The following is a 16,244-nucleotide window of genomic DNA, read 5'->3' on the forward strand; positions in this document are numbered from 1 at the left end:
CCAGAATGTCACCTTTACAGACAGCTAAAAAAAAGTCCTTGGTTGGCTGGCTCTGTCAAGTGGTGTTGGCCAAGGAACCCTACAGGCACCATCCTATAGGGGGTCAATCATCCACAGTTAAAGGAATCCCTGGTAACTTCTGTGGAATTAGTGGGGTGGAGTTCTCTATGGAGCTCTCTGTAAAAGTATGCTTACTTGCTAATCCACCATTAAAGAAAAAAGTAAAAGGCTTTCCATTTAACACTGTATATATAACCCATACAAAAGAAACGCTACTTGACCTGAAAAAACAAAAATAAAATAAAATAAAGGTTTACAGAATTACAATGACAATTAATATTATACCTGGGATCGGATCTGAGCAGCCTTCTTGGGGTCCACCATGCGGACATGTTCAAAGTGTTTCAGGGTGTGTTGTCGGTCTTTCTGCTCAGCTCGAACATATTTTTTCAGCATGTTAAACACATGACGGGGCTGCAAGGAAAACAAATTGGGAATTAGATAAATAGTAAAAATCCCTGACATATGTCTAAATCTTTAACCTTAAAGATGACCTGAATGGTGGGGGAATATTCAGCTACCAAAGTGTACCAATCAAACAGAAGGCACTGGCTACACAAACAGCACAGAAACCTAGCTGTACTCTTCCCAACCTCCTGAATTCCTATGTCCCTTCCTATTGAGTAATAAGGTATGCAGAAAAAATGAAGCAATTATATCAGGTAATCTAGATGCTGCTACCAATGGAGTGTGATTTTGTCAGTGCATATACACTGGAAACCCATGCTGGCTGGTTGGTTTGGGCAACACATATTTATTGCAGCAGTGATGTAAGCATGCATTTTATACATTTTGTCTGGCTGCTCACAAAGTCTCTTTATATCAATAATTCCAGGCTACTTCATTAACCTAAAGAACAAAATAATTTTCTTTTTTTCCAGCAATATGCAGCCGCAAAAATGCTTTCGGTAATGAAGAGCAGAGACGTTTGCAGATAAGGAGGCAAGGGATCTAGCTAGAGAGCAAGGTATGTTCTGAAACATCAAACAAACATCATTAAAATGTTTTAATTATGCTAATCTCTGACCCAGTTTAACTGACTTCTCTTCTTCAATAAATTGATTAAATTTGTTTAAGTTCACTGACTGCTCATAAATTCTAAGGAATTTTATCTATTTGAGATAAGCCATCCTGGCATTCCGCTGACAGAAGTTCCAGCCAGGTGTGACCTAATGAATTCCTAAATTGTATTTGGGTAACCCAAGTTCCAAGTTCTTTCTTCTATCTTCTGCAAATGAACCAGGCATTGTCTGGAGAACATATTGCAAGGCTGGAGCGTTACTACATGTGTATGTTTATATTCTTCCTGGAGTGCTCTGAGGTTTTGTGTGTCTGGCTTCCAGCAGCCTTTTCAATAGTTTATGCTGGAATATTAAATTGGGAATAACACATACCCTTGGAGGATCAGCCTGCAGTGCAGTGATGTAATTTTCAAGAGCGACTCTTCGGCGGTCATTCAGAATGGCTTCCACACGAACCATGTGAGTTTCAACCAGTTTCTGTCTTTCATTTGCTGCCTCTTGTTCCAAGGATTCAACCTTTTCCTGGAAGCGCTACAACATGGAAGAATTATAACATTTAAAAGGGGTAATCCATCAAATATGCTAATACTATAGGCCTACAAATACTCATGAGATGTCAGGATAATTCTTGGAACAGCCTTTCTAACCTTTGTGAGGGATTATTCCCACATTGAGAAACACTCAATCAATAAATAGGAAATGTGATTTATGTTAGAATATATTGCAGTGATGTTGTTTTTTAACAAGCTGGTGAGCCCATTTTAAAAAGACAGCTGACGTTATTTAAATGTATCAATTAGTGCAATCAACAAGTGCATCATTTATCATTATGGTTTTCTACAAATGATTGCGCCCCATTAAAATAGATGAAGCTAAGCTGCAGAATACAACAGCCTATTAACCCTGCATGGATACCCTGTCAGTAACTATGGAAACAGGCAACATGCACTCCGCATCAGAAGGGAGGCCTGGTTACGGCCCTAATGAAGATGTTTATTAAGTGACCCAAAAAGCTGCAATCAATCAGCTTAATTCGTATCCGTCCCATTCACAAACCTGTGAGCTGGCTGATTGTGGAGAGCCTGTTGTCTCTGTATGTCATTACCGAGGTTGATGAGAGGCTGTAAGGTACAGCGAGACCTTGTCACCATTGAGTGTTTTTCAATAGACTTCTGCGTCATATTTGTCTGTTCACCTTATTTTACTTTATATGTTTTTATTTTAACGTTTAATGTTTTCTATTACCAAGATCATCTGGATGAGTTTTATATTAAAAGAAAAAATATTAAGGTCCCCTCCAGATGACCCGCAATCGGCATCATTGGCAGGTATAAGCAGGGTATGGGGGTATCCAGCAAGTTTTCCCTAATTAACACATTCTATATTCAGAAAAACAAACCGCAACCAAAATGTTTACCCTTCCCTACCATTGCTGGCTTTGCTCTTCTGACCCCTTTTTCCTGGGAAAAAATTAGTGGGAATTTTCCCCACACATTGTATTGGAATACTGAATTCCACCAGGAAATGACTTCTTTGTTAAATGTTAGACAATAGAACTACAAACATATGATTAGTAGTGATCATTAAACTTTGTAGAAGTTGCTTTTAACAAGTAGGTATCATTGGTTGATTTATTGGTGAAAATCCTTATTCTAGGGAAGAAGAGTTTTTATTTTTGGGGACTACATCACATTTTTCAAGTATAATTGTATGCAAAATCCTATTACTTTTGCCCTGGGGGGATTACACCTGGTGAATCAAGTCCTAAATGAATGACGTCCATCAAGTTAATGCACATTGCTAAGGCAATATCTATTATCTATACATTTGGATGCAAACATGTTTTTTTTACTTCTTTCATTTCAGGTGATTATTGATTGGTGAATTATAATGATCATTATTATCCTCTATCAAGTTTTTTTCACGTCTTGGAGAGCTTTAGGAAAATTAGGGCCGATGGGTGGTCATTATAAGTGTTGATTAGGACAAGTGATTGCACATATTATGTCTAATGTATATATACTCTTTGTGAAATGTGGGTTAGCAACATACTGTGAGTGGTTTATTCTGTAGCATTTTATATCTAAATTACTTAAGGTGCCTTTTTGCTGTATATTTGATGTACCAATAAAAATTACCCTCCCCACTTTTTGGCTTTGAAGATAATTCTTAGGTTTTTACATTTCTCTTTTTTTATATATGTTTATATTATTTATAAAAAGATAAAATCCTAATTTTATATACAGATAAAATAAAGTACATGACACAAGATTTGCCAACTGTTCTAGGTTTTCAAAGAGCCAAAAGTGCAGAAACTGTTTTACCTTTGAATGCTCTCTTTCTCTGGTCAAAACTCCACAGAACCTCGCTTTTTTTTTAAATGGCTATATACCCTTAAACTTTTCTTTTTTGCTCCCTTTTATACCATCAAAATCATTTTGTTTTATTATTTTGTAAATGTAAAATGAGAAATAAAGCCTATTGATTTTAAGAAATTTAGACGTGTGCCTTCGTATCCCTTTTTCTTTTATATTATTATAATTATTAAACGAGATTTATATAGTGCCAACATATTACGCAGTGCTGTACATTAAATAGGAGTTGCAAGTGACAGACAGACACAGACAGGGCCACAGATTAATTATATGAATATAGGTAATTTAAATGAAGTTTTAAAGCATAAATGGCAAATGAAACATTTACCAGTAGCATTTAATTAACTTACAATGCTTTTCCTATTAATTTTTCTTTTCTGAAAATTAGGGCCGATGGGTGGTCATTATAAGTGTTGATTAGGACAAGTGATTGCACATATTATGTCTAATGTATATATACTCTTTGTGAAATGTGGGTTAGCAACATACTGTGAGTGGTTTATTCTGTAGCATTTTATATCTAAATTACTTAAGGTGCCTTTTTGCTGTATATTTGATGTACCAATAAAAATTACCCTCCCCACTTTTTGGCTTTGAAGATAATTCTTAGGTTTTTACATTTCTCTTTTTTTATATATGTTTATATTATTTATAAAAAGATAAAATCCTAATTTTATATACAGATAAAATAAAGTACATGACACAAGATTTGCCAACTGTTCTAGGTTTTCAAAGAGCCAAAAGTGCAGAAACTGTTTTACCTTTGAATGCTCTCTTTCTCTGGTCAAAACTCCACAGAACCTCGCTTTTTTTTTAAATGGCTATATACCCTTAAACTTTTCTTTTTTGCTCCCTTTTATACCATCAAAATCATTTTGTTTTATTATTTTGTAAATGTAAAATGAGAAATAAAGCCTATTGATTTTAAGAAATTTAGACGTGTGCCTTCGTATCCCTTTTTCTTTTATATTATTATAATTATTAAACGAGATTTATATAGTGCCAACATATTACGCAGTGCTGTACATTAAATAGGAGTTGCAAGTGACAGACAGACACAGACAGGGCCACAGATTAATTATATGAATATAGGTAATTTAAATGAAGTTTTAAAGCATAAATGGCAAATGAAACATTTACCAGTAGCATTTAATTAACTTACAATGCTTTTCCTATTAATTTTTCTTTTCTTCAAGTCTTTTCACAGATAATGTAATTCCACATAAGGCCTATCGGTGATTATTGCTAAAATATTCAGCAAGGCAGAGGCTAGCCTTTAATCTCTGTCCTTTTACAAGTCTAGTGATTTCATGTACGCCACTTCATTACCTCGATCACAGCCTTCTTGTCAGCTTTTGGAAGGTTCTTTGCTTGACGTTCGGCCTCCTCCCATTCCTTCATTACCTGCAGAAACACAATCATGTTCAGAAGAGGATACATCACAAAGCCATGATAAAAATAATGGCTGATTGGCTCCTAAGGGTCTTCATAGGATTCTGCCCTTTGAATGGAAGACATTGATCAAAAGTCTCAGAAATAAGTACAGTCCATGCTGAATTCTAGCAATCAACAAACTGCTTAATCCTGCACAGGAATATTACAGTTATTGAATGAAATTGGCAATCTCATTGGTTGTAAGACAATACAAATAGGTCTTAGATCAACATTTTTATTTTTGATTACATCAATGCATGTTAAAAGATTTTTAGATTTTGTAGTGTATATTAAAAATCTTTATATTACTAATAAAAATGTTGTGCAGAGTGTACATGACACCAGTATCAAAGAGGTTTGGTGACTTTCTAAGAAAAGAGAACATCAAAGGCTGTTTGCCTTCAAACGGTCTCCTTCTGAGTGGAAAAGGGAGGGGGAAGAGGCCATGTTTACATCCCTGACTGTACAGAGTCCTGATCAATATATAAATATATATCAATCTGACATTGATTGGGATTTTGCATCTTTTGACCAATCAATGACTTTCCACCTTATGCCTTGTCTGCTTTGGTTGTATTTATGTTTTTTTCTAATCCCATTCAAAGAAGATGGTGAAAGTTATTTTACATGTTTCCAATTATTTATTGCAGGCCATGAAATAAAAATAAACCACAGACTAGTTTCTAAAAGCAATATAATATGCCCAATGCATTGTCTTTAGTTTTTGTCCCTAAGTCTATGATTATTACTAAGCCTTGTCTTTGTATTCCAACCAGGAAATTATAATCAGCAGTGTCTAAACTTAACCATTTATCTTTTACTACATTCCCAGGTAGTGGAGTCCCTATTCCATTATACAGCATGAGCAGGCATTGTAGCAAGGCCAGAAGTGAGAAAATCCTCACTGTCTACTGATCATAGACAGGAAGGATTGCTATGACAGCTTATTTCTGAGTCTATTCAGTAGTCGGAATTCATCAGAGGGCACAACAAACAAGCTTCATAAAAGGGTTGAAGAAGCCTTTAAATCATAAAACAGTGTCTGCGCTCTCCAGAGGACGCACTGCAGATACAGAACATGGTGATAAATTCCTGTACATTCTACAGCTGCCTTTTCACTGGTAATATAGAATGATGCTGCTGGCTTCCTGCATCTTGTTATTTAACCCCCTGGTCATATATTGAACCTGATGGCTTTTAAAAATCAGCTAATATGCACAATATATACAGAATTTAAAAAAGCAGAGACGGAACAAGAAAGGGGAACAGAAATATATATTATAAAGTGGCTTCTGTCTTCAGGAGTGTTACAGAGGAAGGCGAGAAGCTGCGATTACTGGTCCATGCCTGACTATAACAAAAACCTGTCATGAAAAAAAAAAAAGTTGTTGGCTGCCATTGCTGACCTCCTCCTGAAATATCTTGCTGCTTGGATAATTTCTGAAACACTTCACTGGAACAAGAATGCAGATGATTTGACAGAGATCACTTCAACTTTACTTGCCACGTGCTGTTCTTGGTCAGTGATTTAGAAAGATATTGATGCCAGGGGTTAAGCATGACAGCCAGACTGCCATAATACATTTAAATGCAGATATTTTGTTTATGCTGATGATATGATAGGTGCATTATCAGGTAAATGATCACTCAAAATATTTATTGTTTACCTTGGCACCCCTATGTACCTATCAACCAGCCCAATTCTTTACCCAATTGTTTTAACTAGCAGCAGTCCATGGCTGTCATTTTTTCTCTTTATCTCTGGGCTAAGAAGTGCTCAGATACAATATACCAGGCTGGTTTCTCTGAGCTCTGATAATAAGGGGCAAGGGAAGACATTTTTATGAAAAAGTAGAACTGAATAGAATGAAAGAAAAAAAAAATCGCAATGGCATGTGATCACTGACAATCATCAGCTAATGCTATGCTTACTGTAAAGGTATTAGTAATGACCCAGGTATAATATTATAACATGTGCACACTTTATGGTGCACTACCATCAATGGATGGCTTAGAGAATACTTATGCCTAAGTAGCTTTAGTACAAAATATGTTATGGCACTGTCATGTTTTCTTGAGATTCCTGTGTTGGAAAATCAATAAATCACTTACTAAATATGGTCTAACGCTGACAACATCTTGTATGCGAGTATTCTCTAATTTGCTGGGACTTAGTAAGGTCTATGGAGCTGGTGGCCAGTGACATTTCCCTAGAAGCAGCGGGACCATATGCTGACTATATGCTATACATATGGACGTGTACACAATCCCATAGACATATGTATGTAATATATATTAGAATATTGTACTAAAAATGGTCATTACCTCGCTAGCGGTATGAATAATGAGTATTTTTAAATGCAATGTAAGTGGTACATTCAAAATTATTCATTATTTTAAATTTCCTGCCTGGTCCCGCCTACTTGCCCAACGACAACAACCTAAGGCTCGCGAGCATATGCCCGGCCAGCATCTGCTTCCCCTGGCCTCGCTTCCCCAAAGTTCACACGCGGAGGACTCTGATGCCAGCCGCCATCTGTGTAGGCTGGTTGATGCCCGGCTGGCATCTCCAGGGCAAGCAGATGCAGGGCACCCCGGGAGGACGCCGCGGGCACTGATGGAGGACGCCACTGGAACATGGGAACCAGGTAGGAGTTTAAAACTCCCTGGCAATTCCACAACAGGTGTGGCTCGGGGTTACCGCTTTTGGCACTAAAAATGAACCCCGAGCCACACTTGGAAATACTGCCAGGGGGGTTAGGAAACATGCATACAACTACCACCTATAATCACAAAAAAGAATGAAAGCTGCATATTATGTGGATGCTATATAAATAGAAGTTAATAATAACGGTATATATATATATATATATATATATATATATATATATATATATATATATATATATATACACAAAGCCTAGCCTGCATTGTAAATTTTTGTAGTCTTCCCATAAAGACAAGACATGGCTCCAACTAAACCACCAGTTCCTAGCTCATCACTTGGGACGCTCTATGAGAAAATAATTGTCGCCTGGCTGCATTGGTGTGTGGGACTGGCACTGACTAGGAACCACTGTGCCCAATTAAGTGCCCTAAGTAGACGGATGATAGGATGGGTTTGTTTTCAGTTTTGTACAAAATTACCTCGGACATCCTCTCTCTGTGTTTGCCTTCCAGCCTCTCTTTGGCCTTCTGGAATCGGTCATGTTCATTTTCATCATTGGGGATTTCTAGGTACTTGTCCACAGCGTCTGGAGTGCTTGCAGCGGTGGTAGGAACTAGAGAAAAGTGAGAGGGGAGAAACATCAGTTAACAAGCTGAATCTCCAATCACTACATCTTCTTGCTTCATTGGTTGTTCATTGGTTGTTAGAGCATGCAGCCATTGTGTTAGATGAGAATGATGGTAACTGAAAATAAAGAAAGCAACTTCTAATTATTGCAGCCAAAAGTCTGGAGAAGCACCGGTCCCAGGAGACAGAAAATGGCACCTTGCAAGGGCTGAGCAGGAGGCTTTGTTGGCAGGAGTAAAGCTTTGTACAGATGCTACATTTTCAATGCTGGAGGTCAACGTTTGTGATTGTCTGAAAATTTAGTGCCCATACATGTGTCCCACAATGTTTGGTAATATGCTACGATTACTATTGTAGTCTCCACACTGGGGAGCCTTCCTGCTTGTCTTTTCATCTCTATAGAACAAACTACCTAGCTCTGTATTATATTCATTTGTAAAAATTACCCAAAATAACCCCTAACAAATCACTGAGTGATAATTTTTTCACCAGCTTAAGAGCCACTAATTTCAAAGCACAGGTTTCAAACACAATAAGCTTCAGCTAACATGTCTAATAAAATAATATATATATGTTCATTTTTAATAGTACTGTATTCTGATACCTGACAGTATTCAGTATACATTTTATTTTTTCAGTTTACCATTACTTATATTTTTCACCACATTTACATGCAGGCAAAGCTGGACAGCAAAAGTGACAATGACGGGGTTGAAGCAAACCATAACAATGAGTTTTCCCACCACTTCCAGCCTTTGAGACTGCAGTTTGTAAAAAAGAAATAAGGGGTGTCCTCCTAATGTCAACACTGGACCATGTCTGGGACAGGCAGCATGGAAACTCTTTCACTCCAATAGAGACATCCAAATAAATAAACTTTACCATACTGTATTCCATCCCAAAAAAGACAAAATATCTGGGTGGGATCCAGTGTAAATGAAGCTTGGCTGATATTTTAAAGTAAAAAAACAATTTCCCTCTTTTCTATCTCAGAAGGCTAGGCAAGGATAGGGTAATGAAGAGTTTGATAATACTCTCATAATTTTTGAAATAAGCCCCACACCCAAAGCGAAGCCCATCTTGATCTAGTAAATGCTCGCCTGGACACCTAAATGCTCTCTTCTGATAAAAAGCTCCAGGAGAAAGGCACTGGTCTATGATCTGTCCAAATCCTAGCACATTTCTATACATATTGCACATTACCGTGCTATCAAAATTTTAGGCAATTTCATCTGTACGCTGTTTACATAGCAAGCGAAGAACGGCACACAATATCCTCCACATCGGGAAAAAATAATTGGTATTGCTGCAGTATTCTGGAACATTGCAGGTCACCAGAAAGTTACACAGTAAAACCCTTCTGGGTTTCTGATCATTATGTTGGATATTTTCCTCTGCCAGAACATAATAATATTCGCTATTGCAATTTATCTGCCTTTGATGTTTATACCAATTCCAAAACACTGAACTATTGCCCATTCCCAGCAGCCAACACACATAACTAAATTATCCTTACTACTGGTGGTGCTAAAGAATTTTGGGCAAATAAAAAATGTGTTTGCAAAATAAGAGGATCTGGGGTCATCTGCATTTAGTATTGTTATGTTTATACATTATAAACTGCTATGCATGGGTGTAAAATGTATATATATATATATATATATATATATATATATACACACACTCATAGACACATGTAAATAAATATACACTGCAAGTGTAATATAACATATAATACAACACACTTGCAGTCTTTGATTTTACAAATAAGAACCATAAGATTCTTGAGGCAATATGGGGTCAGCTCAAGACAAATTTTGCTCTAAAGCTCCCTTTCTGCCTGATTAGAACCTCCTGTTGAGCTGTCTGATAAGGAATGAGTCACTGCTGTGACAAACCATTGGAGTTCTGAAATCAACAGACTTTCAGAATTTCCTGCAAACCCCTGTAGCCAAGGACATGTACCGTATGCTACAATTAAAAATAAAATATGAATTTCCTTGTTCTATTTCTTAAAAAAAAAACAGACAAAGATGCCAATATTACAAGTTTGTTCAGGGTTTAAGTGAAGCTGTGCAGAGAAACATAGGAGCATTCTTTTCTGGCTACCACCATATCAGAGGTCCGATCCAAGTCAGTGATTCATATAGAATTACCGATAGGAAGGCAGCTAGCATTTTATAAGGCCCACTAGAGCAGCTTTCATTACTTACTTACTTACAGCTTACTTTAATATACATATATGCCTATTTGCAAGGTAAAGAAAAACAATAATATTATGAGTCAATTTTTATATATAAATAATCAACTTTTTTAAGTATTCCATATAGCATACCATCAGCCATTTGTCTAACCAACTGTGACACTATTTGGAACATTATATGTGCCAGGCAAGGGTAGAATTCAGGTCATTTTCCATGGAATGTTTCCTGGATGGTCCTAGAGGTACACTGATGGATTTCACTTGGCTGGATAGGCTTTCAAACCCCCATCCCATCCGTAATAGATTGCCGTTTGCCTCCATGGTGCCCTATGCTAGGTATATGTTAATTTACATTTTCCATGCTACATGCCAAGGTTACACGTAGGCTTCATTCACAAAAAATAAAACTCCAGTTGATATATGGAAGTGGAGCCTGGAGGTGTGCCTCTATTCAATACCGTAATTGCCAGACACATTTACAGTAAAAAAAAAAAACAGGATGGGGGAATACATATAATATATATTATGTGCATATTGGTATGCACATAATCAGTGGGAATAGTGAGCTGCTAAATCAGACTAGACTTATCACTCTCTTATCTGCTCTCTTATCACAAAAGTATGTAAAAATTAGTACCCACCTTGAACCTATTCATAGCATCTTTTAAGGTACAGTATTTAAAAATCAGATCTACATCATCAATGAGTGGGAATAAAACTTTTATTATTCTGACTTTTGATAACCAAAATCTGTTCGGTGGCTGTGGCCTGCTGCACATGGCGCCATCACTGCATTTTGCCTAAAAACTTGAAGAGCGGCAGGAGGCCTGCACTGTGACAGCATACCAGTGGAAAGAAAACACATATTTTGTTTCCTGAATTTCTTCCCTGGAAGGCATACCTACAGTCTTGCAATGTATTCATGTCTGGTTTTCAAACACATACACCCACGCTACCAGAGTACAGTATTGTAAAAAAAAATAAGTAGTTACAGGTCTGGATTCCAAATCTGTCACGACTGCCAAACTAGTCAAGAGATTGTAAAAACAGCACTCTGCATCCAAGCTAACCTATATTTATTATTGACTGATTGAGAAAAGCAAAAAAACAAAAACTGAAAAAAGTAAAAAATACTATGTATCACTCCTTGGTAGAGCAACAGGCTAGGATAGAGAAAAAATACACCTTATTAATAGCAACAAAATGTCACAGGAGTTCGGGAAATTGAACAGCTAGAATCTGAAAAAGGGAAAATTATAAGAAACAGAGGAAAGAAATACAAGAGTCATTAGAATAGGTGGGCATAAAGCTATAATTACAGATCAACATCACAACCAGATTCCTGCTTTATTCTCTAACAATCATTCCCATGGGATGGTGTGTGATCATTAAAAGCTTTAATAATTATTACTGCCTGGATATTTGTTGGATATGTTTAATTCAAGGTAATTTAGGAAAAATTAAATGCAACTTTAAAAGCCTTTATGACGTTTTTTTTTCCAGATAAACATATAAAAGGCATATAATTGTGTGTTAAAGTGCAATATCCTATTATTGGCTTTAGATTTTAGTTTTAGAGTTAACTACTATCAATGGGCAAATATATTCCCCTTTACCCTTTCAGATATATATATACATATATATATATATATACATACATATATACATATACACATATACACACACACACACATACATACATACATACATATACACATGTGTGCATGTTTTTAAGAGTTCTTCCCTTACTTGTATCATGTCCTAAACTGCAATCCGTGTACTGGCAAAGTATGGTTGTGACAAGGGCAGACATTGGTGCAAAGTGTGCCTCTGCACAAGTACCCTTCTCAGCCATAGGCCGCCCAAGTTAATTTTGGCCCACTGTTGGCTACATCTACCATTGGTTGTAATAATATCACATCTTTGTATTCTTCTACAGCTCAAGAGGACCAAACCTCTGGAAGTCGGAGGAAGTTTATACAACACCTAGGTAGTGGCATGGGCACCTGAATAACCCCCCCCTCACTAAAAGAGAATGACAGATAACATCATTTGACCATGGATTTGTATAAGATTTATTTTATTAGCTTGATTTTACAATTCTGCAATAATTAGTTGGATGGAGTTATTGTTTGAAGGAAACAGTGGGTGTTCGGTGTACAGTTTAAAGATTTCTCTAAGTGGCCCACTTGGAGATTTTTCTTTACTTCCTATATTGGGCTTGATTTAATAAGCTTTCCAAGTTTGGAGAAGACAGACTATCATGGGTGAACCTGCGTGATCCAGCAAACTTGGAATCGATCTAGTCCAGGATTAAAAACATTTGATAAGTAATAACAAATGACTTAGGAAATCTGTTTAGGTTTGCTGGATCACCCACCATAGTCTATCTACTCAAGTTTTAAAGAGCTTTAATAAATTAGGCCCAGTGAGTGTAGTGGTCATCACTGGGAAAAGAAGTGAAGGAACATCTATAAAACAAACCAGTTGGCTGTGGCTTGGACACGTTTTAACTTCATCCCACAAAAATAGTAAAACAATAGCTTCCTTTATTGAATTATGGTCATGGTGTAATGATTGTGGATACAACGATTAACAAGGTTATATGTAAATTCTTCAGTCCTGACACTAACATAATTTATCAACTCTGCTGGACTGCCTTGACGTTCCTATAACTGTATCACAAATTCTGCCTGATTTCAGAGAGCAGTAGCGAAAGGTTAAACTCATGCATTGCTAAGTACAGCGATACAGCTTAATGACAGACATTTACCCTCTATTACTATGAAATGAAGGTCTGCAGACTAATCATTACTAAGCAGGTTAACACTGAATTTCTTTCCCTGCATTCAAAGCTGAAGAAATTATGTTAAAATACATTCAACAGCACAAAAAAGGATAGATTTTCATATAAGGTGAATATTTTCCCACTGGAATATGACTATATTATTTAGATTGCTTTAAACAGACAAATCATATAAACCCAGTGAAAGTGGGAAAGGTGAGCTAAATCAATAGCCGTGTAAGCTTTTATAGTGTGCTGGATACATCCTACAGGAAGAAGCAGGATGTTTGTATATTTTTATAACTGGTGCAATTATTACATGCTGCAGCCATGGCACAGGATTCGAAGCGCTATGAATTTTCTAGCAAGGTGGTTCAAAGGAAGCTGTTTGTCTTCAGGCTCTAGTTCTGCTTATTTAACTCCTTTAGAGCTGTCTCCAGATACAAGGCAGCAAAAGCAAGCGACCAGAGACACATCACTCCTAATTATTTCCTAAATCAGCCTTTTTTGGTCATCGCAGGAAATGAAAAGTGAGGAAAATGAGAAAAGGAGCTTTGTGCTCCACCTGTTGGTTTAAAATAAACTTATTTCATTATTTCCTATTTACTTTCCACAGTCACTGATTCAGAACAAACATGAAAAAAAAAAAAAAAAATAAAACAAACTCGATCTGTTTTCAGAAGGAAAGGCTGGTATTGGTAGACTTATTATTTCCTAACTCCAGGTTATAGTTAAATCTATTTACCTTAGATTTTTTATAATTACCCTAAACCTCTTTTTTCTATATTTAGAGTATGCTTCAACTTTACTTTTTCCTCATTAACCTAGATTCTATAGCAAGACTCAGCTGCTGGGAGCTCAATTCCTACTTATGTTAGCACACCACAGAACTACCAAGAATCTACCAAGAGCCGTTTCCCTACATATGGTGTGTGTAGGCAGACTTTCAGGAGTCAGCTGCAAGGCACTGAATATCTAGCAGATCGAAAGGTATTTATCTGTAATTGGAGTCTCTAAAGGGCTAAAACATGGAAAATGTGTGAACACTGGATAAAACTACTAAATATTGGGTTACGGAGACAAAGGACCTCTCATCACTCATGCTCCTCTGGTTCTAACCCAAAGAGGGAAGCAAAAATGTAATGCTGGTACAACCTGATCCTGTGCAATCTGGACTGGTGCTTGTTAGAGATGAAAGGCAACATTTAGACCAGGTCAAATTCAATGTACTTTCAATGAAATACATGGAACATATCAATTAATTTGCGAATCTTCTACAATTTGTGAATTTGGCAGATTCTACAAATGAAAAGAAACTGACTAGAATTGTTTTACTTAAGTTATTTTTTAATTTTGACTTTTTATAGTGTTTGTGTGTCTATTTTTAGCTTAATTAACACTTTATTCAAATTCAATACTATGTACCCCTTTAAATGTTATTCAGGGTGGGGTGGTGACATACTCAAGTTACCCTTGTTATTAAATTTTCTATCAAAAGTCCAAGTTCTATTCTAATAATCCCCCCTCTGTACATAACAAATGTTTAACCTCCCTAGAGGTAACCCCGAGTGTGACTCGGGGTATGTTAACCTATGGGAAGGTTAGTAAATAAAACGCTTACCTGATCCACCGGCATCTAGCACTGCGATCTCCGTCTTCTTTCTTCCTCCTGCTTCTGCATCCAATGAGTCACTGGGGAGTTCCCGGTGACGTCGGCATGTGTAACTGTAACTGTATTGAATGCAATACATTGGATTTTTATGTGTAAAAGCAGTACATTGTTTTCAAGAACATTTATTTTACAGTATATATATTAGTATAAATATATTGTGTATTTTTTTTTTTATTTAAAAAAATTTAAAACATTACTTTTAAATATATAGATTTTTAATGTATTCAACTTATTGTTTTTACATGATTTTATGTTTCAAACTTTATTATACTCATACTATTATAATATACTGTAAAATAAATTTTCATGAAAAACAATGTACCGCTTTTAGATATATAAAACCGGAAAGAAATGAACCGCTAGGGAGGTTAAATCAGGCGCAGCCAGCAGTCGTCTTACTTTTAAACACAATTGTTATTTCTGAGAAGAAATTATAATGAATGTAAATGTCAAGCTGCAAATAGTTTACTTTGGTCTCTGAAAATGTTCTCTTGTGATCACTTCCAAGGACATTAAAATGAACTGTACACTCCCTCTTCCCCCACACTTCCTGTTCCCCTCTACCCTGCTGTGTCCTCCACCAAAGGAAATCACAGCAGTACTCCCTGATGAGTTATTTAGTGATCCGCCATGGAAGTTCACTAAATGATGTTGGGGGAAAGCTGTACACGTGCTTGATATTCCACCCAAGATGATCACAATTGTTTGTAATGGGGGTGACAATTATCAAGCATGGGTGTGCAGCTTTTGGACTTGACTGGAGCAGTCTGTACAGCCCATATTAAGACAGTAATAGGGGGAATTCAACTGGCCATAATAAGTGACAACATGGAGACAATTACTTCTTTGGTAAAACTGAGTCACTACTTTATAACCAGACCCTTCAGAGCAGTGCTTTCCAGCCTTTTTAACATAGGGAACTCTTGAAATAATGTTTAGGTCAGGGGACCCCTGCTATAATTTCTATATTCACAGATCACAGTACATTAGTGTGGTGGCCAGTAGGAAGAATGCCACCCAAAAAAGATTATTGGTATCCGTTAAACTGAACTGAGAGGCACAAATTGCTTATTGTGTAAGGAACCCCTAGCAACCTCTGGAGGAACCCTACAGTTCCACAGAATTCTGGTTGAGAAACACTGCATTTTCCAGGGCTTTGTATTTAAAATAGAATACTGAATAGTAAGTGTGATGTTAACTCTATGCATGACATTATTTAATGGTTCTCGCCTACTCCGAGTGTTTGTTTGGGACCTAAAGGAGCAATATAATTTAAAGTGTATTAACAAGTGGAAAGAATGTAAAAGTTCTTGACGGCTACCAGTAAAATATGATTTTTCTCTAATATGTTTTCCATTACTATCACAACCTATTTCCCAACGACAAATCCACCCCGCT

The 16,244-nt window shown here is 36.6% G+C and overlaps 1 protein-coding gene across 2 annotated transcripts in view; it reads right to left on the bottom strand.

The window, feature by feature from the left end:
- APP (amyloid beta precursor protein) overlaps positions 1–16,244 on the bottom strand; it is a 57,111-nt gene that overhangs the window by 19,531 nt on the left and 21,336 nt on the right. For both annotated transcript variants that reach the window (XM_072397988.1, XM_072397983.1), the window contains exons 4-7: positions 8,039–8,172; positions 4,787–4,861; positions 1,455–1,613; positions 346–474 (exon numbers count right to left, since the gene is read on the bottom strand). In XM_072397988.1, the coding sequence (XP_072254089.1) occupies positions 346–474; positions 1,455–1,613; positions 4,787–4,861; positions 8,039–8,172 (497 nt within the window). The remainder of the gene's footprint in view (positions 1–345; positions 475–1,454; positions 1,614–4,786; positions 4,862–8,038; positions 8,173–16,244) is intronic.

This window comes from Pyxicephalus adspersus, chromosome 1 (genome assembly GCF_032062135.1).
Source record: "Pyxicephalus adspersus chromosome 1, UCB_Pads_2.0, whole genome shotgun sequence".
Lineage (NCBI taxonomy): Eukaryota > Metazoa > Chordata > Amphibia > Anura > Pyxicephalidae > Pyxicephalus > Pyxicephalus adspersus.